The sequence below is a fragment of the Phascolarctos cinereus genome, unplaced genomic scaffold (assembly GCF_003287225.1).
Source record: "Phascolarctos cinereus isolate Bilbo 61053 unplaced genomic scaffold, phaCin_HiC Scaffold_4;HRSCAF=312, whole genome shotgun sequence".
NCBI classification, from domain to species: domain Eukaryota; kingdom Metazoa; phylum Chordata; class Mammalia; order Diprotodontia; family Phascolarctidae; genus Phascolarctos; species Phascolarctos cinereus.
The window spans coordinates 84,684,438-84,708,800 of NW_027555847.1; the positions used below are offsets into that span (position 1 = coordinate 84,684,438).

Sequence of the window (24,363 nt, forward strand, 5' to 3'; positions counted from 1 at the left end):
AGAAAAAATATCGGGGCAGCTAGGTGGTGCAGTGGATAGAGTACTGGCCCTGGATTCAGGAGGACCTGAGTTCAAATCTGGCCTCAGACACATAACACTTACTAGCTGTGTGACCCTGAGCAAGTCACTGAATCCCATTGCCTAACCAACAAAAAAATCACTCTGATAACAATTATTTGAAACATGCTAAAAGTTATTCATGTTGTGTGTGTGTATATATATGTATATTTTACCAGAGAAGGAAAACAGGCGGCTGTCTACTGTGCGGGCGATAGACTGAAGTTTCACTACGTCCATAGACTGTCCGATGTGCACCGTACTGGGCATGCTCCCCAGAGTCCCTCTCACAAACTCTGCGACCTCCTGCACGGTAAACATCTGCAGCAGCTCATCAAAGATAGCAGGGAAAGAGTTGAGTAGAGCAGCCTGCAAAAGGAAAACAAAGCTGCTATTATTAGCCCTGGTTGGATGTCCTGCCAGTCTGTTTGCAGGGATGACAGTCTATGGCAGCAAGGATTGAACTGACAACGCTTGCCTTATCTTCCCCACTGGTTTGGAAGGAATGCAGCTTATGCGACACATGACCCACTACTGGGCTCTGCTGCCAGTTAGATGGCGTCACTCTCAATATAAAGTAGGAATGGCAGGAGCTGGTCCCTGGAGGAGCGCAAGACCTTACCTTCAAGCAGTTCACTGAGTGATTTCTTTGCCAGTGAAGATTAGGAAAAAGTTCTAGGGCTTTTGTAACTGTTTTTATTCAGCAAGCACATAAGAAAAGACTCCCTGTGTTTGGAAGGCAAGCTCTCTGGCTACTGAACAGATTTAGAGATGCATAAGCCTTCCAAAGGAAGTGGCCGGTGTCAGTATGGAGGCTTGAAGCAGGTCTGTGTGTAACAGCTCAGGAGTCCGTTAGCCCCAAGCTTACTATGGTGAACTTGAAAGCTTCATACTTCTGTAGGAGGAATGAACTTATTTTCAATTATGCAAATAGAAGACTTCGCAAATTATCTCCTTCACAAGGAATTACCACCTCTCTCGAGGGTAAATCCAGAATGGCTAGAAGTTGGAGTTTTTCAGGCATGAAATTCTCTAAAGAGGATTGTATTAAGGGCAAATATTGGAATTTCAGAGCTGGATAGAACCATCTAGCCAAGATCTTCATTTTACAAATAGAGAAGTCAAGGCTCACAGGGTTCAACTTCATGATGCAAAACATAGTATTTTAGTACTTTTAATGACTGGATGCAGAGGAAGGAACAGATTTCCTCATTCCCAGCCCAGCGAATCTTCCACTGTACTAAGGAGCCTTTTTATGGCATGACACAGTGACTCTGATGACCCATGGATGATAATTTAGTGTTGGAGAAAGTGGAGAGAATTTTCACTGCATTCAAGACCTAGACAGACATCATGACAACTTACAGATTCCCTACACTGCCTTTATTGGAGATGATCATGGCCATGATCCCAGAGATCTGTCCAAATGGTAAAAAGCTCAGGGTTAGTCCCTTCTGACAGGCTGTAGCTTGGTGGCCTTTCATCCTATCTCAGGTCCAGGAGGGCAGGCTTAAGATTTGAGCCCCAAATTCAGAGCATCTCTTACCTTATGAGGCCTGAGACTACCAAAGCAACTAGAAAGTGGAGGAACGCCATCTATGAAGGATGGAGAGGAGAGATTTATGGGACCACCAGGAGGCTTGTTTAGAGGCCCTTGCTTCTAATGAGTGACATTTATTCTGTGGTAAGACAGGGCTGGCTGGAAGACTATTTGCATGTATAAATTTGACCTAAGAGGTCAACCCTCTGAGGTTTCTGTTGGATGTCAAGACATCCCTTGTTCACAAGGGTCATTAAGCACCATATGCCTTGGCTACCTATCCTTTCAATCTAATAGTATTTTCCTTTGTTGGGCACAAGGTCTTGTGATAACAAGGTAACTTCTTATTATGGTTAGAACTAGGCTCAAATTATACCACTGAAAGTTTTCAGACATAGGAAGAAAAAAGAAGGACAAGAAGTCATTGGTATTCCCAAGGGACCATCATGCTCAAGTTTTTGTCTCTGAAAGTGTGAGCTCTGCTGTGCCTTGTTCACAGGGATGAGAGAGAGAAATCTATATGGATGAAGTCTCCTGTGCCACACATGCTTACATCATCTAACAGGCAAACCAGAGACATAAAGGAAGCTAGAGAAGCCAGTTTCAGCCCCAACAAAGCATTAGCATAGTGACAGAGCTGGCCTGAATCTCTGCTTATTATCTTGACAGAGCAGGGATGTGGGATAAAGGCATTCCTGAAGTTTTTGGTATTAAATTTGCTTTTGCCAGTTTCCTGTATGCTCCCCAAGCTTATTCTCTGGCTAAGAGGAAGAGCAGTTGCCTTGGACCTGTATGGAATGCTGGAGCAGCAGGAGCAGATGGGCTGGGGGAGGGGAAAGGGTCACTCAATTCAGCCACCTTGAAAGGTATGTAGGGGAGCTCTGACTTACAGAATTAACTGATGACCTTGAGGTGCCCCCACTGTTTTGTGAGGTACAATTGCCAGCTCTGTTCACCTGTCCTACGAGGCCAAGGGCACTAGGTGGCAATTGGGGGAAAGGGGTAATGGGGCAGCAAAGCAGACATTTCAAATATTAAATATGACAGGATTTCCACATACAGAGTTGTCTGTACCAAGGCGATGAGGAAAGCTATTTGATTTCTTTTTAGGAGGAATGGAAACGAACCGGACTCTTTTTAGCAGACTTGCTTCAATGGTACATTCCTACTGTCAAACCAGCCCTGCAGTCTTATTTCTCCAACAGAAATGATATAGCAATGCAAAAAAAAAAAAAAGACTGACTGGATTCAGGGAGAAGATGTCTCTAACAGGTACCAACAGGTACCACATTCATTGTCTAAGCCTGGCTACCATGCCTTTTGGCTAAGGATTTCCAGTTATCTTTTGCTAGAACTGAAATGTGCTGATGCAAGGCCATTAACTCACACAGTGATTAATAAGAGGATTCAAATACCCAATATATTGAGAAAGATTTTCATGACCAAGATACTTCTAAAAACTCTAAAGACATCTAGTAGTTGCAAGTTAAGTCTCAAGAGTCTAAAGAGGGAGAATAAAGTTGTATTCATTTTTAAACCGAATTTGTGATTTCTTTGATGTTGGGAACTTCCAACAGGTAAATTCTCAATGCAGATTGGCAATTGTTCTGAAACTTCTGTTTGTTAGGGAGATGCTGTGGGCACTGGGAGATTAAATGACTTGCCCAGAGTCACCTAGTCAGTACATGTCAGAAGAGGGACTTGAACCCTGGTTTCTTCGTTTTTGAGGCTGGCTCTCTAGTGACAATGTCATACTGTCTCTCCCTTCATTCTTCACTAGAAATCTATTCACCTGGGAACTAATGCATACTGCATTGCACAATAAATCAGAATTCTCTGCAGAAGCACTTCCATTTGAGCAGCGGGAACACCAAAGAAACTATCCATTATGACTAAGAATCAGTCAGATCTGGATCTAGAACTACAACTACTAACCTGTGTGAAAAGGAGTGTTTCAGAGCTTCGGCTATCCAAGCTCAGGACAAATCGGATGGATTGGAAAAGTTCTTGGATGCTGGATCGGAATTGTTCCTCTTCCATTCCACATGTAGCTCTGGAGTAAAGTATCCGAGACTGGACAATGAACTTAAAAAGGTATTCCAAAGCCTTAGGGAAGCAAGAAGAGAGTGAAAATGAGAGCTATAAAGAGATGCAGGAATGGAACCAGGTAGCAAAATAGCAGAGTTAGAAAATTAAAATTTGGTGCAATGTAAAATTATGATGGGCAGAAGTGCATTTTCTTTTATAATGTATTTTCCAAAAGACAACTCTCAAAGTGGTGATAAAGTTGATTGCCTCTTTCTTATAGGTGAACTCATCAAATGGCTTTAAAACTATTTTCTTGGGTACTAGTATTATGGAACCATGGACTAATATTGGAAATATCTGGATAGAAGAAAAAGGAAGAAATCTGGGCCATGTAAAAATTAAGTTTCTGCTAATTTCTTTTAATGGGTTTGGGAATAAGCAGCAGCAATAAAAATGATGGTAATCCTACTTTGAATTTATATATTATTTTTATTTCAAGGAGTAAAGGCATCATCTCTTCATGAGAGTAGCCTAGGGCCTGGCAGAGGTATTTCTATTTTACACTTACGGGAACAAAAAATGCAGTGAAATGACTTGTTCAAGGATGTTTCACAGCAGGCTGAGCCCACATCCCAGGTCTTCCATTCCTCAGTCCGGCTGTTTTTCCACAAATAGTTCATAAACAACAGGAAAGATAAAGGCATCTAATTTGTTTCTGGAGCTGAGATGGAGTTTGTGATCTCTCATAATGTTTAGCTATGTCCACAAGCAAAAGGAGCCTTTTGCAAAACGGGATAAAGATGGAACAACAGGTTTGCTGATCCAAAAAAAAAAAGCCAGCTTTCCTAAGATAATTGAGACTCTTGGCAGACTATGAAGTCAAAGAGACATCAGGAAGAAACTCATCCAAGAAAGTGAGGATGGAACAGTTGATTACAATATATAAAAGAAAACTCTATTCTCAAGCTCCTATATATGGCCTGCCTATCTGTCAATGGGCTAGCAAAAGAAAATTCAATCTTACGCTGCTCATGCAGAGCTTTCCTGGCACTGGGGACTCTATCAGGGGAAAAAATCGCCTTCGAGTCTTTTTGGACCAGAAGATTACTAAATTAGAGTCATAGTATAATTCGCTCTTTGCTACATGTGCCACAAACAGTCTTTTAACTATTGGCCTGTACAGGCCGAATAAAGCTTATTATTTTCTAACCCTGGGAAAGAGGAATGAAATAAACATGGTATCTCTATGTAAGTGAACTATGACCTTAAAGAAAAGAAATATAAGACCAGTAGTTAATTAATACTGATGGGCAAAAAAGTACTTTGAAGTACAAGGTTGAGGAATTATCAACATTTGTTATTCATTTAAGAAGTGTGGTAAAAAAGAAAAATCTGAAAACCCCTGAAAATTTTAGCATAACATGAACTGGTTGTTTTCAAATTGTTTTGATAATTTTTAATCTTTAGATTTTTTTTTACAAGTTTAAATTTCAGCCCTCTATCAAACAACTACCTAAAATCTGAGTATGCCTTATATATATAGCATGTATTCCATAAGGATAAGTGAGTCAGGCAAGTATCAGGTCAACCACTTTCCAAATGCATTCAATTTTCAAAAATAGGCAATAAAAAGTATTAAGCTATGAAAAAAATCTAAATCATGTGCCTATGGTCCAACTTATGGATTGGAAAAAGTGCATTTTTATGTATCAGGAAAAATTTTCATTTCCCTAATACATAGCACATAGTATAATACCAGATGATAGATCTCAAAAAGGTCCCCCTTTACTACATTACTCTACCATTAACTTTACCACTGATTGTTACATCACTTGTGAGAATCACTGTTTTAATGAACAGAAACAAGAATCTCAAAGATAAAGTCTGCTAAGGGAAAGAGTGGGACAAGACCCACATTCTTATAAAATAACACTCTTTGCTTTCCTTCTGGAAAGAGGATTAAAATAACAGGGTAAATGTGATAATTTCTGAATATCATTAGGAGAATCAGTTAGACCCGATGATACCCACCCTCATGGCCTCTTGAATATGGTCCTGTCGAACGAGTTCTGCTGAGCGGTCCATGTACCACTTTAAACAACGGATCAGTTCTCTGTGGAGGAGATACACGGATGAAAATCCTCCTTTATTGTTGGAGTGGCAAAGTTTGAAAAGTTGGGGCTGGCAGCCTTTGATTTAGAATTATGGGATGTACCAAAGGCTATCCTTTGCCAAATGCAGTGAATGGTTAGAGGTAAAAGATAGATTTATGATAGTGATGCATAAGCGTGTGATAGGAAGGATTATCTGCCATTAAGAAAATATTCTGGTGCAGAACTAGTAATCAAGTTTTAAATCACTAAAATGTCAATAAATCAACTTCAGGGATGAAGATAAAAGCCTCCTTGACCTTAAGAAATAATTTTAAGTCCACAACTGGCCATGGGAAAGATAATTTTCTCTTCCCTCCTAAAATCACAACACATGGATGGTTTCCTATTTTACCTCTTCATAAAGACTGGCAGCATTATTTAAACTATGTATTTGTGATGCAGTTGGTTATTAATTTGATTCACAATCTGATGTATCTCTTCCTCAGAGAGAGACTTTTTCTCGGTTCCTCTCATATTGGGGTGGGAAGTTAGTGGCATATGGGATATTAAAGGAGGGCCATTTTGGACATGTTGTTTTTGTGAACAGGCATCCTCACAGTATTCTGGTGGTCATTCTGGGAACATTTCCTCATGGCAAAGAACAGTCTGACCTGTGACTACCCAATAATGTTCCTGACCTCTTCTGGTTCTAGTTCTGGGAAACAAGACTAGATCTAGATTTCAAATGCTTCTTCCTTAAGAAATCAAGATACTTTAAGAAACATTTATTTTAGAAGGTAAGATAGATAAATTATTTCACGAAGCTTTGATATTAAATACCATCTGACCTTTGATAACCACTAAACTAGGATTTTGATCCCTTCTACATAAAAGGCAAAAGGTCAAGCAAAAAAGTAGACAGATGATGGTCAAATGGGGCTTACTTGTATGCCAATGCTCCAGCAAAGTGCTTCTGGATGTACGTGTCCATCACAGGTCGAAAATGGAAATACTTGCTGTCCCGGAGCAGATTAATGATGAACACCTGAAGGAGATTACAGAAGAGCATCATGACTCATTAAGAGAATTAAACATAACCCCTTGAAGGTGATAGGAGTGGACATTCTTGATGTATTTAAGGAACAGTGAAACATTAATATTTTATCTACTTGTACTTATAAATATTTGATTTCATCTCTGTCTCTCTGAGGGCCATGGGCCTCTATCTTTAGACCCTGAGCTCCACCCTCCTCATCAGTGCTCTAAAGCAGAACAGAGACCTTGGAGGCGACATCGTCTTATATACCTTGGGCTGGGTACTTACCAGGGACTGAAAGACCAAAAGACCATATTTTTCAGTATTATCATCCAAAATCACAAATAGTGTGTCCAAGATGTCTTGCAGAAACTGAAAGAGGACCAAGAAACAAAGGAGATTGGTTTCAAACACCCTAGTTCACTTAACTCCTTACAAAGAAAAGGAAGAACTCAGTACTTTTACTGGGCAAATTTTCACAGGAACTCAGAACCAGTATGAAAAAAAACCCTACTAGATGCTGAGAGATAACTTGAGTGGGAGAGGTCTTTGGGTATTTGAAGACATTAAATAAAAATTTCTTGAAGAGTCTTATCAAGATTCTCCTTTTTTGAATGAATGGTAAATTCATCGGTTATAAATGCTTTATGGTTTATTAAGAAAAGGTAAAGACCTAAAGATACAGGAAACATGCACATAAACAATTTGGAAATGAAGATGAAACAATGAATTCTTTATTAGCTCTAGATTTTCCTGAAGTCTTTTTGATGAGATTCTCTGTGGCTCACATATCCTCATAACACGCTAATAATCTCTTGGTCAAGACAAATAATGTTAAAGCATGGAGTTAAGTCGTAAGCAAACAAATAATTCATTTCTATACAAAAGGGTTCAACTTTATGATGCAAAACATAGTATTTTGGTGACTAGAATGTATGTTGTAGCTTAGCTATATCATACCAACTGCTTCTATTGTATACGGCTCTAACAGATTATACACATTTATAACAAAAGCTTTTTTAGTAAAAAATAAGGGACCTAGGGAAGAGGAAGCAGTTAGGAGAAGAGAGTTTCAGGTGAAGGCAGGAGATCTGGCAGGATGGTTACTTTTGATCTAGAGCATTTGTGGTTCCAAGACAGGAAAAAAATCTCAACCAAGGCAGAATATGATAAGAATTGAGAGGTGTTATGTTCCTGTAAAAAGGACAAAATTAGATGAAATGGAGCTAATATTCTGCTGGTCAAAATCCAATCCCAGAATGGCAGTAGATTCTAGCAGGTTTCAGATGAGTTAATGATGCCAGACTGAAATCTACTGCAAAGATGTGCTTCTTTCCATACAGACTCCCTACTGCAGGCTTCTTTTGTGAATATTCCTTCTGGACTTATTGGTTGATATATTTTCTTGCAAAGAAAAATGTGCCCAGGGTATGTAGGAATTTATCTTAATGGCAGAAATCCAATATGCTTCTATAAGAACTTTTTTTTTTTGATTCTATAAGAACTTAAAAATAATTATACCAATCTGGTCACTTGTTGAAAATGAATTTCAAAATGAGTCTTTGCAAGCACTAGAGTAGAAGACAGGTTTTCAAAGTCTGTTTGATTTGGAAAAAGACCGAATTCAATCCTATTCATGGATTGAATCTCATCTTCTCGTGCTTTTAAAAAAGCATGTTGTTCAGTGACCTCCCTGGGCCAATTTGGTGCCTAGTATGTAAAAAGCTCCCCAGGCAGAGTGAGAGGCAGCAGGACAGAATACAAAGAACTCTGGGTCTGAAGTTTGAGGATCTCGGTCTGATCCATCTAGAGCCCCTTCTTACCACCTATGAAAACCTGGATAAGCCTTCATTATTTATGAAAAGAAGGGCGGGGAAGACTTGAGGATCTCTACAATCCCTTCTAGTACTAAGCATATAAACCTAATAAATGTCTCTTAAAGCAAACTGACAGGTACAATCGTGCCCAAAGACAGACAGGGATGTATGAGATCTTTTAGGATACATTTCAGACCCCAAATTCCATACTTAACTTCTGAATCTCAAAAGCATTTCAATGAAAAAAAGTATTTTATTAAAATTCATCGAGTAGGGCCATATCCTTAGAAGGAAGGTTCATCTCAGCTTTAGTGAGTGGTGGAGGCATTTCTGGAGCCAAGAAAGGACAAGTATTCATTCTAGATTATATGTGAGTTCTGAAAAGAATCCTGGACTGGAAGGGTAGCTTGTTATGGTGTTACCAATCCTCTCTGGGCCAGGAGCTGGGAATTGTAGCTAAGCGCTTTAGTCTCAAAGTGATATGGGAAAAGTGGCTGTCTTCACAGGGAAACCATGGCTCCTCTGGATCCAAGGTGGAGGGGAAAGAAGAGTTAGGGAGTACCTAAGCAAGTGGTAGCTAAGGTAGTTATTTAATTAGCATTTACTGAGAATAAGAAAAATTGGTTAGACATCTAGTTCTTTTGAGAGTGAGGCTAACAGAGCAAGAAAGCATTTTATCAGCATTTATTTTGAGAACAAAATGTACAAGACATTTAGAAAGCACAGCTAGTAATTCAAATGTTTACTTAAAAAGGCGGCAAAAAAAGGTGGCAAAAAAAAGGTGGCAAAATTATTCAGGGGGAATGCACATTAAAAAGAAAGAGCAAATTTAAGCAAAAACAAGTAGTTCCCCCCTCTTTACCTAACATGTTGTATTCTGGGATAACAGCAATACTGATAGAGGTTTAAAGGGAGTTTTGAGCATGATCACTAGAGGGAAGGGCAAAAAGATATTTTTTTCCCCCTAGACCTTTTGCTCAAATAACATGTGTACAATCTCTAATGTAAAGTCAAAGTTAAGGCCTAGAGGTAAGACTGTGTTAATACCTTAACAATTTCCTCCCCACCGACATGCCGGAGGCGCCCCCAGAATATCCATGATTCGGTCTGGATAAGCCTTCCACTTCAGCAAAGCAAGGAGGTCCACTATAAATCAAAAGAGCAGCACTCCTTCAGATAATGGTAGTAACTGACATTTGTACAGCACTTCAAATGATTTTTAAAGTCTCACAATATTGTGAAATAGGTATTACAGATATTTCCCCCACTTAACAAAGGAGAAAACCAGGGCTCAGAGAGTTAAGTGACTTGTTTGTGGTCACAAAGCTAGCAAATTTCAGAGGTTATCACATCTAACGAATTGTCAAAGACAATAAAAGATGGGACCGGTCAATGTTGGAAGGATTGTGGAAAGATAGACACTGAGACGCACTCTTGGTAGAGCTAGGAATTGGTCCAAGCAATTTGGAATTATGCTAAGAAAGTAGCTAAGTGTCTATGCTCTTACCCAGAGGTCTAAGATAGGCATGACACATACTCCTAGGAGATCAATGATAGAGAGAAAGGACTCATATATGCCAACATATTTATAGTAGCATTTTCTGTGGACTGGAACTGGAAACAAAGTTGATGTGCGTCAGTTGGTGAATGACTAAATAAATTGTGTAGTTCGTGAGTGGAATGTGGTATAAGAAATGATGAATACAGAAAAACATGGGGAGACTTATGAACTGATGTAAAGTAAAGTAATCAGAACCAGGAAAACATTATATGCGATAACTACAATGATGTAAATGGGAAAAATAATGAGCATGAAACAATGGAAACTGAATGTTATGAAATTATAAAGAGACACATAGAGAAATGTAGATGATGGTAAAAACAAAAGATATCAATAAAATATATTTAAAATAACAAAAATGATTTTAAAATATGAGAAGTGGGGTTTAAATATTGTTCAAATTCCATTATTCCATTCCAAATTCCATCAAATACCTTATTCAGTGCTAATCAGAAAAGCCCACTGAAGGACATATCAGATACCACTACTACGTCTGGTTTGGAGCCTAATTTCTGTTTCTCCAACAGGATGAACAAAAGACCTCAACAGGCAGTGAAATTCCCTCAACCCTTTGCAAAAGGGATGGCAGTGCCTGAGAGGACTTCTTGAGGGCTGAATGCACCCAAATAATTAAATTTGGAATTGAACTTAATTCAATATGAATTTATTAAATGCCTAATGTGCTCTGAAGACCAAGAATGAGGAAAAATCTAAATGGTCATAATGATTTTGCTACACTGGGCATGTGCAAGATAGGAGAAAAATATCCTTTCTTGCACATGCCCAATGAAGCAAAATCAGTAAGTAAATGTAGCTGACAGTTCTGACCCTGTAGAAAGCCCCAGATTGGACTCCTAAGAACTCTATGGGGTTAGTATGGAGTCCTGGTTCATTACCATACCATTTTGAGTGAGTTTGGTGGAAGAGAGCTGTGTGGAGATAGAGAATGTCTCTTTGGTGCTGCGCTGGAAGATGAGGCTGGAAGGAATGTTGGGACAGCCATTGTAGTCTTCTTTGCAGCATGGGAGGCCCAGGTAGAGTGCATGGTTATTAAATGTACTATTCTCATCACACTGCAGTTACAGAGAAAAGACAAGATGTGTCAACTAAGAAGTTCCTTTAGCCATTCCTCATATTCATGTCTTATTAGCAAAATCCAGTTACCCAGAAAATCTAGCTCTTGAATGACCTCTTTCCCTTGCAGTCTGATGTATTTAGCTGTAAGTATCCCAGAAAGGATGGCTTCCTATTCAAACCACCTCCAAGTCCACCAGAGTTTCTAAGAACCCCTAAGAACATACATCTGGTCACAAAGATGACCATTGTTCTTCCCAATGAAAGAGTACCTTAGACTGTCCACTGTGCTATATTGTCAATAACTAAAGCTGCAGGCATTGCAGAGCATCTATGCCCACACCACCATCACAGTCAGCAAATTCTGCTATGGATGCCCAAGACAGAGAACAAAAGATCCATCATCACAATTTGTGGAAAGAAAAGTGAATATCACATGGATAATACAGTTTCATCCCTCTGGCTAAAACATTGCTCTTAAAACATCTGGATTCTCCTCAATTTCGTGTGAATGTGTGTTTAAAAAATGTATATATCTATATATCTAAATACACTACAAAGCACTTCAAAGAGAAATGGCCACAAGAGGGTAGTTTACAATGCTGCCCTTGGTTTGGGTGGGTTCGAGGCCCCCTACCTTATAGACATAGAGCTCGTGGATGTCATCTGACAGGGTGGTACCATCATCTCGCATCAGAGGAGTAAATGCAAAGCCAAACAGTTTCTTCTCTCCTTTGTCTTTTGCTATAATAAGAGTCAAGGGATGAAGATTGGTTATTTTTTCCTTTATCTTGCTTCTCAAATAAAGCCTTTTCTTGAACTACAACAGCTCCCATTCTTTCTGTTCTTCGGGCCTTTCCTGGACTCAGGTGTGAAGATGATCGCAAAGAACGGACTCAGCCAGTTCTTCACTTATGCCTCTAGGTGCCTAATCTTTCTAGACCAAAACTACTATTCTTAATAGAACAGAACTCCAAAGGGGAAAGTTAAACAACCGCCACAAGAAAAAATACCCTGAGGAGAAGTGAGTTTCTCAAAGAAAATGAAGCTGAGGATTATCTACTTCAACAGAAGGGCCTCTATATGACATCCTGGCTGTGGGCCATTACTTTTGAAAGCCAGAGGAACAATTTCTGACAATATTGCATCCCTTGAGTTCTGGCTTCTTGTAAACCTTCCCCCCGTGCTTCAAGACAGCCGGGGAAGGGAGCCATCGCTAGCACTCTTTGGGGAGGCCATTAGGAGGTTGTACTCACTAGAACAATGCCTGAATTCAAAGCGCAGGTGGGAGCCCCGGAACCTGTCTATAGGGATGGGTAATTTGATGATTTCCCCCCAGCGAGGGCTGTTACTATGGTAGAGGACAAAGGAGTGATAAGAAGTCCTGCTGGGCTCTCCTGAGCCAAGGCTGATGCAGTCCTAGAATAAAGAATACAGAAAGTCAACATCCAAAGAAAGGTTGGTTGAAGAACAAAGTAAGAATTTATAGCCCGGACACAAAGACCAGTCCTTGTATTTTTGGGGAGTGCTTCATTTGGAAATGACTCCTATTCTTCCACTTAATTCTTACTCTCTACCATCCTAAGGGTCAAAAAAAGGAGAAACTTCAATTCCTTGGAATCTGACATTCTTAGTAGCAAGTTTTCTAGTTGTTGCTAAACCTTTGTGCTCACACACTAACAGGATGATGATTCCTCAGGATGCTAATTTGGGACAGAAGTGACCTAAGTATAGCTGCCTAGTAAACTGAAAGAAAATGGACAATATGTTTGAACCATTAATATAGACTGTTCATTCTGGCTCTGAAAAGAAAACCCCAAACTGTATAGGACAGTGGAATGCTAAGAAATCAACAGCATGTGAGATTTCATCAGATTAGAAAAAATATAGGAAGAAAGCATCTATTTCTACCGTTGCACAATGTTCCCAAATGAACCTGCTGTTTTGAGCTTTCACACAGCATCGGGAAACCAAACAAATTGATTGCTTTTTGGAGACAGACCTGAGAAAGTTAAAAAGTTGAACATCTTTTGGGTTTAATTTTACTAAAACTTCCAAACTCTAAAACCAAAAAGTTTCTGCATAAAGACTTGGCATAAGGCTCTTCTCTGGAATGTGAGGCTTCTTGGATTGTCCAAGTAGAAGATGCTGCTCTGACTCAACACCAACACTATGGGACAAGGCCTGGAGGCTCCTCTTACCCAATGCACCTTTCATATTGGGGCATTATGAAGACCATTACTCTATAGCTGGATTTTTTTAAAAAATCAAACATAGGGGCAGCTGGGTGGCACATTGGATACAGTATTGGCCCTGGAGTCAAGAGGACTTGAGTTCAAATCTGGCCTCAGACATAACCCTTACTACCTGTATGACCATGAGCAAGTCACTTCACCTCAACTGCCTTGCCAACAATAAAATAAAATAAAATAAAAAAATCAAACAGTGATTTACTTCTACCATTATTCTCAATTTTAATTTCCATTTCTCTTCAGTCTTTATGAGATGGTTTTGATTAACTTCATTTACCTTCTATCTACTTAAGATTAAACTATTACATTGACAGTTTGATGAATGGATACAACTCCAAGTGTAAGCAATGTTCCAAATCTCTCCTATGGTTGCCTCATCTTTAGATGAGTAACCTAGGGGTGTTGGAAGAGATGGCAGATTTCTTCATGGTAAGGACTGAAATCAAATTCTATTTTGGAAACAGGATCCATTCAGAAACAATGAACTAACACTCAGGGTATCTTCTCATAGCCACAATATTGTACTTACAAATGCCTAAACTATCGGTGGGTCAGCAATACTACCTAGACTTGACTGAAGGCAAAATCCAACTCACTGAAGTCACTTGAGGAAAAGAAAGCTGAAGGAAACTTAGTGGTTATCAAAGGGATAAGAGGGGACTGGATAAGGGGAGTAAGGAGATGCTCTTTTTCTTCCCATGGAATATGACAAAAAAAGAATGGGTTCAAATTCTAGGAGGGAAGACTTATGTCAGCTATTCATAAGAATTTCTGTAAGGGTTGTGACAGAATAAGCTGGGTTACCAAGGGAGATTATAGAGTTTCCTTTAGAGATTAAACAAACAAATACATACATATGGGCAGGTGACCACCTATCTGGGATGGTTTGAGGACAGACTTGCTTCAAAGGCAGGGATATGAACCAGATGAGCTCCTGCAAGGCATCTGAGCCTTCTAGTTTTATGTCATTGGCCATGCAAATCTCAAGCATGCCATTAGTTGCCCTCCTTACCTTTAAAATTTCTCCATCTGCATAGAGAACATACATGGTCACTTCGATATTCTTTTGCACACTCTTTCCACCCCTCTCGAAATCTCCCTTTTCCAGGGTTAGGTAGAGGTCATTTCGGATATCACCTGTGGTGAAAGAGAAATGAAAGCTTCTCACAAGAAGCAGAAGCAACGGGACCTCATGATGATGACAAGAGACAGGCCTCCCTGTGTTGCTCCTCTGAGGTATGTGCCGGCACCCAGTGCATTCCAAGCCAGGGGTCAATAACCATGGACATTCCAGTATCAATGAAGCAGAGTTTAGGGTGGTTAGTCATGTTTTCTTTAAGTGTTAATTCATTCACTACACTGTGACTTGTGGGGAAAAAGAAAGGTCTCCTGGCCTAGAAGTGGGTAATCAGGTTATTACACCCTCCAGTGGAACAGCCTAAAATGACTCTCAAGCTTTAAACTGGAGGGGATTTTGGAAACCCTGGGTAAGCCCAATCATCCCTTACCCACTAACTTTTCCTTTCCCTCACTCTGAAAACATAAATCCAGAGCTTCTCTTGCTCCTTAGAAAGGTTGTTTGCAGTTCAAACCTCTCTTTCTCCTTTGCAAGAATACTAAAGCCTCCTTCCTGCCAGATTCTTGGCTCAGAAGCTGGTTCCATGCAGGTGTGCCAGGCAGAGGGCACTGGGCATGCCTGCCAATTTTTCATCACCTTGTTTGCAAGTGCTCTTGGAGCAGATGATTATATCCAGAAACACAGATGCTAGGTCAATGGAGGCAACTTTCTGTCAACCCCTTGTGGTATCAGCTTCTCTAACCTCCAGCCTATTTTACCAGTCTTTACTCAGATAGGAGAGACTCAGTCTCAAATTCACAATAGCCAGAAATACGCCTGTCCTTGGGGGGATGCTGATGTACAGGAAAGCAGTGGCAGAATACCTGCTGATTATATATGTAAATACATACAAAATGTTCATATTTAGGCTGCCCTAGCTTCTACATTTAACACCTAGCAGAGTTTCTTCCACATATTCTAAAAGAGGGATCATGACTTTCAGGAAAAATAGGCAAGGCAAGAAAAAAAAATCTTCAAAGAAAGAAAATGGCAAAAAATAATGGATAAGGCAAGATGGAAGATGAATTAGCAGCTGAGGAAACCCAGTAATGAGGTAATGGAATGTTCTGATAGCAAAGGTGGAACCAATTCAGGTTGTCAGGGTTTAATACCTCCCCTCCTCCATTCGCGTGCTTGGAAAAACTGATACATTCTAATCTGTTGATTGACTATAACTATGATGAGACAAGTTTTATTTTCTGGCACTTTGAGAACTTTCTGGGTTGGTCACACATTCCAGACTCCTCTTATATTTTACATAAAAACTTAAATGTTCCTGCTGCTTTTCTGCACTGACCACACCTGAAGATTGATGGACTGCTGAGACATGGCCAAGCTATTACCTGTTTGTAAGAACAAAGCTGCCCCGGGAGCTGAGTGTGCAGGACAATCGCATATTATCAGAAATGGGTACATTTCTTTTGGAGGGGCCATCATATGAATGGGAATAATTGCACTTCCTATTACTCAGATTATTCTCTGAACCTTTATGAAGTAGAGAGATGCTGCTTCTTAAATTCACAATCAGGGACTGGGAAATACTAAAGCTCAAAAAAAAAAAAGCCAGTCCATGACAAATGAACAGTGTGCTACTCAGAAACTAACCAAAATATATATTTAGAGGCTGATCATGTGTATCTATAAACTGACCAAAATATACATTCATAAATTAACTAAAATTTATATTCAGAAGCATGTCAGAAACTGACCATAAAGTATATTGATAGACCTAACCAAAATATATACTCAGAGACTGATCATGAGGTATATGCAAACCGATCATAAGGCATGCTCAGAAAACTGACAGTAATGTATTTCCAGAAATCTCATAAGCATTTTCTAGAGCTTGTGAAAGCTAAAATGTCTCCAAGACTACAGTAATCAAATTCGGTTACCCACAAAGCTACAATAAAGGGAAAATTACAAATTTATTTCTAATTGGGTCACCGTTTCACAATGTAGGGGAAAGGAAATAATGAACTTGTTAGGAAATCAGCATATAAATTCAATCACCAGTTAGGGAAAACCACCTTTCACTTACTGGTTTAAGTTCCTAAAACTTTACACAAAGTATCAAAATTCTCTATAGACATAATACTTATGCTCTTCAATGCACATGTAACTATTTGGCAGGTCAAATGGTCTAAACTGTAGATTATCCCTACTTCTTCTTCTGCTTCTATTCATCTTGTCCTGCCTGACCTTTGCTCAATGACATCTTTGTTAGAGATTAAATGTGTTAGAAAAAACTGTTTAAAACCAAGGTCTCTGTGGAGCATCTCTAAAGTCAGGAGATGATAATGGTACTCGCTGCATGGGTCTAATGACACAGTAGGAGATGCACCTAGTCATGTGATGTGGAAACCATTAAAAGGCCTCCTTGCCCAAAATATCTCTCCTGTTGTCCTGCCATGTTTCCGAAATTACCATCATTAGGATCAGGCATTTGGATGTAGGTAAGGCATTATTTTCAGACAATGGCATGGCTCCTGTTAAATGGAACAGGTCTTACATGGGATAAGAACACTAACCCAGAAATGATTCTTTTCAAACTCACCTGTGCATGGGAGAAAGGGCAGCTATCTGATGATAGGGGTTAGGGAAGAGCAATCTTAAATATGGAATGAGATGGGTGAGGGCAGGGCCTTGGAGAGACGTAAAGCAGGTTACAGCAGGCCCAGGTGTCAAGCACAAAAAGGAAGTGGAAAATGATGTCAGGGGTATGTGAGTGTGTATGGAGGGTGGGGTCAGAGAGAAGGAACAATGTAGACAAACTTCACAGAATCTCAGAGAGCCCTTTTCTTACTCAAACAGAAGTCCTCTCTACAACATTCACAACAAATGTTCCACCTCTCAAAGAACTCCCATGATAGGCAAGGCATGCCTACCTAAGGCAGCCCATTCGCCCATCCCATTTATGGACAGCTTTGACAGTTTTGCAATTTTGTCAAGGGTTGGCTCTGCTAGTAATCCTTTCTTTAGAGAGTGATCCCTCTTAGAGACTTGTTTCTTTTCCTAACTCTCCTCCATTTCCTCAGACTGGCTGACCAATTCATGGCACCTCTAGTCTCTCCTTCATCTTCCTCCACTTTGTTCAGCACTTTCCATATAGCAGGTGCTTCACAGATATTTGACAAATGGATGAATGAATTTTTTTTTACCAGAACCTCTAAGACAGCTAAAACCTATTTCTCATGAGGAGAATCAGAACAAAATATTAAAGTGACTATATGGCCTTTCAAAGCTAGACAGCTACAGAAATGATGGCTGTCAGCACTACTTCTGTTCATGGGAGGATAGAATTTCAGAGAGAGTGTTAATAAACAACAGCTTCACCACAAAGGCCTGTTTCTGTTCACCACTTCATGTCAAAGAAGTTTCTGAGAAGTCTGTCACATATGGCCATCATTAATGGATATAATAACTATAACAGTACAATCTGAAGAGGGCCAGATAAAGAGAAATACACTGAAAAACTTCTGAAGTCTTCGTGTGTTTTAAAACCTACCTGTCACAATAGTGTAGCTGTTAACAAAGGTGAAAATTCTAGTTTGGCAGAAGGTACATTTGGTTAATGGTGCCGTGAAGGAACAAAATGGTTATGCCATAAGTAGAGATAACAATAATGGACTGATTTTTATGTCTCTATCAAGATGAATACTACTATGGCAAGATGAGAGTTCCTTAGCTTGGGCCATCTATTGCATTTCTTTCTTGTATCCAACTCCATAGATAATTCAGAACCATTTAGGTCTAGTTTAGGGACTAACTCAGCAATCACAGATTTTTGCCAGAAGCTTCATCCAGGATATTTAGACATTATCTGGGTTCTGGTTCTTAGGAAGCAGTGTGTAGTCTTGGGAAGATCACAGTCATAAGAGCTGGGCTCAGGCCTACACCTCTGCTTCTTACTATATTACCTTACACATGTCACTTCCCTCCTCAATCAAATGACTGTGATTTCTGCTCTGCCTCCCTGGCAGGGCCACTGGAAGATTCACATGAAATAATGCATGGAAAAATGCTCTGTAAACTATAATGGTTATACATGTAATCATTATCATATATATATGTGTGTGTTATATATGTTATCATTATTATTAATGGGGAACAGGTTCTGAATTTTTGGATATTTGAATTTAGGAAACTGATCTTTCCAGTATTAACCAATGGGTCAATTAATTTTTTCATTAACATGGTTTAACAAATATTAACTAAACACCTATCACGTGTAAAGTATGGTGCTTGGCTGTGAGAACCAAAAAAATGGACCATTATACAGTTTCTGTTCCTTTAAGGAAGTCAGAACTTTACAGATGAAGTTTCTGAAATACTCACTGACCCCACAGAAGATTATTGGGAGAAATGATTATTAATAACCAATAATTGAGAAGATTCAGAGTTCCCTCCTTTTCTAAAGTCCTCATTTCAAAAACATAGTCTCTGAAGGTTGAACTAACCTTCTCCTCAGTCGTGGTCAGACCTCATCCAACTTTACAAGGAATCTCTAATCTGAGATGAATTCCTGCTGCTTGTGCTCCACTCAAGCAAGTCTGGGTGAAGGCAGATCCCCTGTCTAGACTGCCCAAGGCCGGGGGTGGCCTGGGAGTAGAAAAACTCTGTCCAAGAGTGACAGGATGTCACTCGCAGCCCTTCATTGGAGTGAGCTCACTTTTCTTTGTCAAGTCTACCTCTCATTAATTGTTAACTAATCTGTTGATTGCCATCTACTGAAACACCTCTCATCCAAGAGCATATGAGCCTCAAGAAGTGGTCATGCTCTCTTTTGATCAGAAGACAATGAGCCCTTTCTGTTAACCATCAGTAGCGATGGATAATAAAATTGACTGTAATTTACCTAAAAACTTGGTCTCTTGAAATTATTTTTTTTATTTGGCACAGTATATAAACTGGTTTTTCTTTTTTCCTTCTAATCTCAAACTATAAAACCAGACAGATTTCTCAAATGATTCTTTGAAAATAAGGCCCAGTCAGCATATTAAGGAATCACACCTTTCTTGGTGAGGCACTTTCACTGAAGACCAGAATGGCCCCTGGGTTCTCCAGCTCCCCAGACCCCTGGGTTTACTCAGAACTGTTGGACCCACTCTTTGGATGCACCAGAATACTCTATTAAACAAAAAGCCCTCCCTCAGACACCACTGCATCGAAGGGAGTTCAGCTGCAAAGTGCCCTGCACCAGGTAACCATCTTCACTATAGTATCTTGGGCAAACACAGTAGTAGTGAGACCAATTAAACATATATATATATATACATATACATACATATATGTATTATCCCCATCAACTCTTTTCCCCCCTGCCTTTGTGGCTTTCCTTCAAGAGACTGAAGGAACTTCCTTTCAGGTCCCTGTAGGTGTCTTTCACTAAATAATAAGTAGCTTTAGATTCACAGATTTCTACAAGTATCATTGAACTTAGAAATAAATTATCTCTGAATTTAATCAGCAACCTTCTTTTGATACATTAGAATAGCAATTTTTCCATGTGGGTAGGTGAAATGCAGAGAAGGCTTCTGCACACCCAAATCTATCACAGAGCAGAGGATAAATACTCGTCTCTCTCCCCTCATCTGGACAATTGAGGGTCCCAAAGTGAATTCAACTTAGCACCTTTTCTTGAGGGGAAGGAAGCAAAGGAAATAGACTATCAAATCAGATTGCTTTCTCGGGAAATACTAGAAGGTTCTATCTTTTGAGAGCCAAAGACATAGAACCCATATTTTTTCAAATGTTCATCAATGAGAGATCTCTATTTTAAAAGTCAGTTTATTCTAGTCGGCATGATTAACACTGTCTCTTTCTCAGCATGGCTACGTTTTGGGGAGGATGATGGGACTGGCTGCAGCTAGAATTACAAGTTAGGCCCCAAAGCAAATTGGTAACTGAACTAGAGCTAATATGCGTGAAGAGGAGTTTGGGTCACTGGGTTAGGTGACTTGCCTAAGGTCACACAGATAGTATATGTCAGGAGGAAGACTCAAAGCTAGTTTTCTAGACTTCCAAGACTTCTTCTCATCCATTACCCTTGCTGCCTTTCTCAAGGCTACAGAATCTTATTTATTCCTTTCTCAAGACCAACGAACGTGAAATTCTCCTCATGCTCTCCTCACAGAACAGATGAGTGGATTCCACAATCATCCCTGAGAGACAGTAGGCAGTTAGGTGGCACAGTGGACAGAATGCTGGATTTGGAGTTAGGAAGTCTTGAGTTCAAAGATGGTCTCAGACACTTATTAGCTATTTAACCCTGGGCAAATCACCTAATCTCCGTCTGCCTCAGCTTCCTCATCTGTAACATGGGGATAATAATAGCACCTGCTTCCCAGGGTTGTTGTGAAGACAAAATGAGAATATTTGTAAAGTGCTTTGCAAACCTTAAAGTGCTATTATTAATTATTATTAGATTTGACAAAATTTTCATCAGTGACTTCTGATTATATTCCTATGAATCAATCTGCAGCAGCTCAGGACATCTCCATTCCTTAGAAATGCATTCGCAGTAAACAGTTCTTTTATGTCATGTGTGTCCAGAAAGAGTGGAAAGAATAAATGGTAATGAACTAGAAAAGCCTTTTTGGATACCTTTTTATCCCCTGCTGCTTGAGACAAGAATGCCACTCAATATCTCCTTCGCTAATGTGAGTCATTGGCCTGTCTTTTTCACAGAAATCGCTTCATGTATTTGTAACCTTTTCTATTTCCCCTCCTACTTGGAATGGATTCATCCCTAGGGTGTTCTGAATACAGTTGAGAAGCCCTCAGTCTCGTCTTTGAGGAGCATTCCTCTTGCTAAGATTTACTGAAGGTCCAAAGCAGTGCCTTTCCAAGTCTTCAGGGCTGTGCCATCAGTTTCACCTGCTGGACCTCTCCCAACAGATCTTCTTCCTAATCTGCCCAAGGTAGGGGAGGTTGGTGAAGGGTGGAGAATGTACATGATTTCCCCCCAATATTGCAATGATTTGTTACCTTCACCAACATTCCATGAAAAAAGTGGAGATGGAGAAAAAGCAAGCAAGCAGCAGACATTGAACAGAAAAGCAGGAACTTACACCCAACTATCTTCATCTCTGCATCAGAAAGAAAGGGGAGACAATGAAGGGATAACACAGAGAGAACAAGAAAAATTAAGACAGAGAGAAAGAGAACAACAGAAAGAAACATCACTCACAGATCAATGATGAAGCATGCACTTTTCATCAGAGGCTCAGAGTAAGAGGCAGAGTGTACTACTAAGCAGGTGAATAAGGGAAGGGGATCCTTGGGAAGACAGACACTGCCATGCGGAGGCAGCTGATTTCTACTCAGCAAATTCAGCATACAGATCAAGGACCATTCCAAAGGCAAGCAGCACATGGCCTGGCCCACCCCACATCACCCAGTGAGTGGCAGTCCCTTTTCCTACCCCCCTCCCCAGCCCTGCCCCAGGATCAAAGCAATTTTATTCTCTGAGAGAACCTCAGTCAGCAGCTAGAAACACACACTCAACCATAGGGCTAGTTCAACTGAATCCTTTTTCCTGAATGACAAAGACAGACACAAGAACATTTAATTATCAGCATGACATGTGGCTCATGTCACAACCAAGTTGGGAATTTCAAGGTTAGAATTTCCAGAGGAATTAATTATTAGCAATGTTCTCCAGAGGTGTGCCAGGGCCCTGATTCTCCACAAACGGCTAGAAAGCAGGATTGTTCAGTTAAACTTAGGATGCGGTAGACATGCCCATTTTCATTAGCACCTCAAAGGTGAGCATATAGCATGCTGCTAGTTTTTGGTTTTCTGTGTTATACAGAAATTCACAGAGAAAGAGAAGGTTACTCTCTTAGGAAAATGGTGGTTCTATATTAATTGTCTTTAAATGGATTAGGGAAAAGGGCTCTTGCTCTTTCTTAACCCATGATGTTTGTTCAGTAAAATGGATTTAATATAATAAATGTATTTAATTTCTTTAATAAAATAGCCCTAAAATAAAATCTATTTAATAAAATAGCCATAAAATTGATTTCGAACCATTCATTTCAAGTTTTGATCTTTCAGGTGATAGTGTTCAGAATCTGTTTTTTAAATTTATTTAAATAGTACTTTCCCCACCATTTATATATTAAGAAAATATTTTAGCATTCATTTTTATAAGATTTTGAGTTCCTAATTTTTCTCCCTCACTCCCTTTTTCTGAAAATGGTAGGCAGTTTGATATAGTTAATATTAAGAATCTGCAATGAATCCTGGAATAGAAGCCACACTGACCAAGGCAGCCTTGTTTATCTAGGAAGCTTATTCTGCTCCAGTCTTTCCTGATTATCTTGTTAAGAAAATCTATAAGGGACCAAAATTTTGCTACAAAGCTACTAACTTGTAATGCACAAAAAGATGAATTTAGAGTAAGGAAGAACAAACGTGGAAGCAAAGATGACTGGTGGCTAGCTACCCCATCAGCATAAGATGATGAGTTCAGTTAAGGAAAAAAAATGATTTGCTGGACAAAATATTTCCAAAACCATCCTTAAGATTAGCCTTTAAAAACAAAGATGATATTTCCAAGGCTAGCATTTTCTCTGCCACTATCAATCCAGGAGCTTGGGGGCAGTTTGAATAGTTTATGGCTCATGCTCAAAATACTCCTGCCTAGTCCCCATATCCTGAACAAAGCAGAATGTCTGTCAGGTGGTGGAGCCCAGAAAGAGCATTTGGAAAATAATTCTAACAGTACAATAAAAGGTCCATTCCCTTTCTTAATATTGGTGGACTAGACAGTGAGAGAACAAGATGTAAGACACTGTGGTATGATTGGAGACTGCAAAAACTCTCACTTGTAGCACTGTAAATATGCTCTGGCCATAATCCCTGTTCTTCTTGCATTTCTTCTGATGTGTGATCTTCAATTAACTGCCAGCTCATTGTGGTTTGAAGGTGTGATTCTCTCCTTACCAGGGATTCTAATAAGACACGCTTATTTTCACTTGGACCTTGAAATGATGGGAAAATCACCTTCACCTACTTATCTGTCATGGCCCCATTTACTGTGACTCCTTCAGGCTTGTTAGGAAACTCCACAGCAGCTCCACTCACAACTTTAGTGGCCATTTCCTTAAGTACCCATTTGCCACAACTATAGCTGTTCGCTACCATAAAGCTGCATGCATTAGAGGGAATAACATCGTGCTATTTCACAGCTGTGAAGTGGACAGGAAATCACTGGAATGAGGCTATAGGCCAGACAACTCTATCAGCTGAACATTCCTACTTAGCAGACGATTGCCGGCTCACTGACACTGGGGACATGTGTCGGGATGGATGGGTGGATGCGCCACAGAGAATTTGTCAGAGTCAGCATTTCTCTGGAGCTAGTTTGACCAGAAGGTAAAGCCTCAGTGCTATAATGTTTTGCTGAACTATGGAATCTCAAGGTCCCAATCTGAGAGGGACTCAGGAGATATCAGGAGGCTGCTAGCTGGTGATGGGGCATAATCTGGTGATAACAACATGCACAAAGGATTGTTTTGCCCAATAGAGGCTCGAACCCTCTCTGCCAAGTGACAAAGGGTGTGCGTGGAAGCAATGCAGGCAGATGTGGGTCTGCTTCCTGCTATCAAGGCACTTTCAGCCATGCTTCTGCTGTGCTAACTCTAAGTCTCCAATTTAACTGACCCAAGAATCTACTTCACTTAGCAGGTGCAGTTTGGTTGTCCCTGGAATGGGCTGGTGGGGGTAAATGACATGAATTTTTCTGCAGACTGACTTTAATGATATCCCATTAGTTGTCA

At 39.9% G+C, this 24,363-nt stretch overlaps 1 protein-coding gene across 1 annotated transcript in view; it reads right to left on the reverse strand.

Annotated features, from left to right (window-relative positions):
- Positions 1-24,363, reverse strand: part of DOCK3 (dedicator of cytokinesis 3) — a 512,545-nt gene that overhangs the window by 93,437 nt on the left and 394,745 nt on the right. The window contains 11 exon segments of the mRNA XM_020999119.2: positions 234-426; positions 3,533-3,703; positions 5,657-5,738; positions 6,663-6,763; positions 7,043-7,126; positions 9,619-9,657; positions 9,659-9,717; positions 11,034-11,205; positions 11,844-11,950; positions 12,463-12,625; positions 14,471-14,595. Coding sequence (XP_020854778.1) covers positions 234-426; positions 3,533-3,703; positions 5,657-5,738; positions 6,663-6,763; positions 7,043-7,126; positions 9,619-9,657; positions 9,659-9,717; positions 11,034-11,205; positions 11,844-11,950; positions 12,463-12,625; positions 14,471-14,595 — 1,296 coding nt within the window.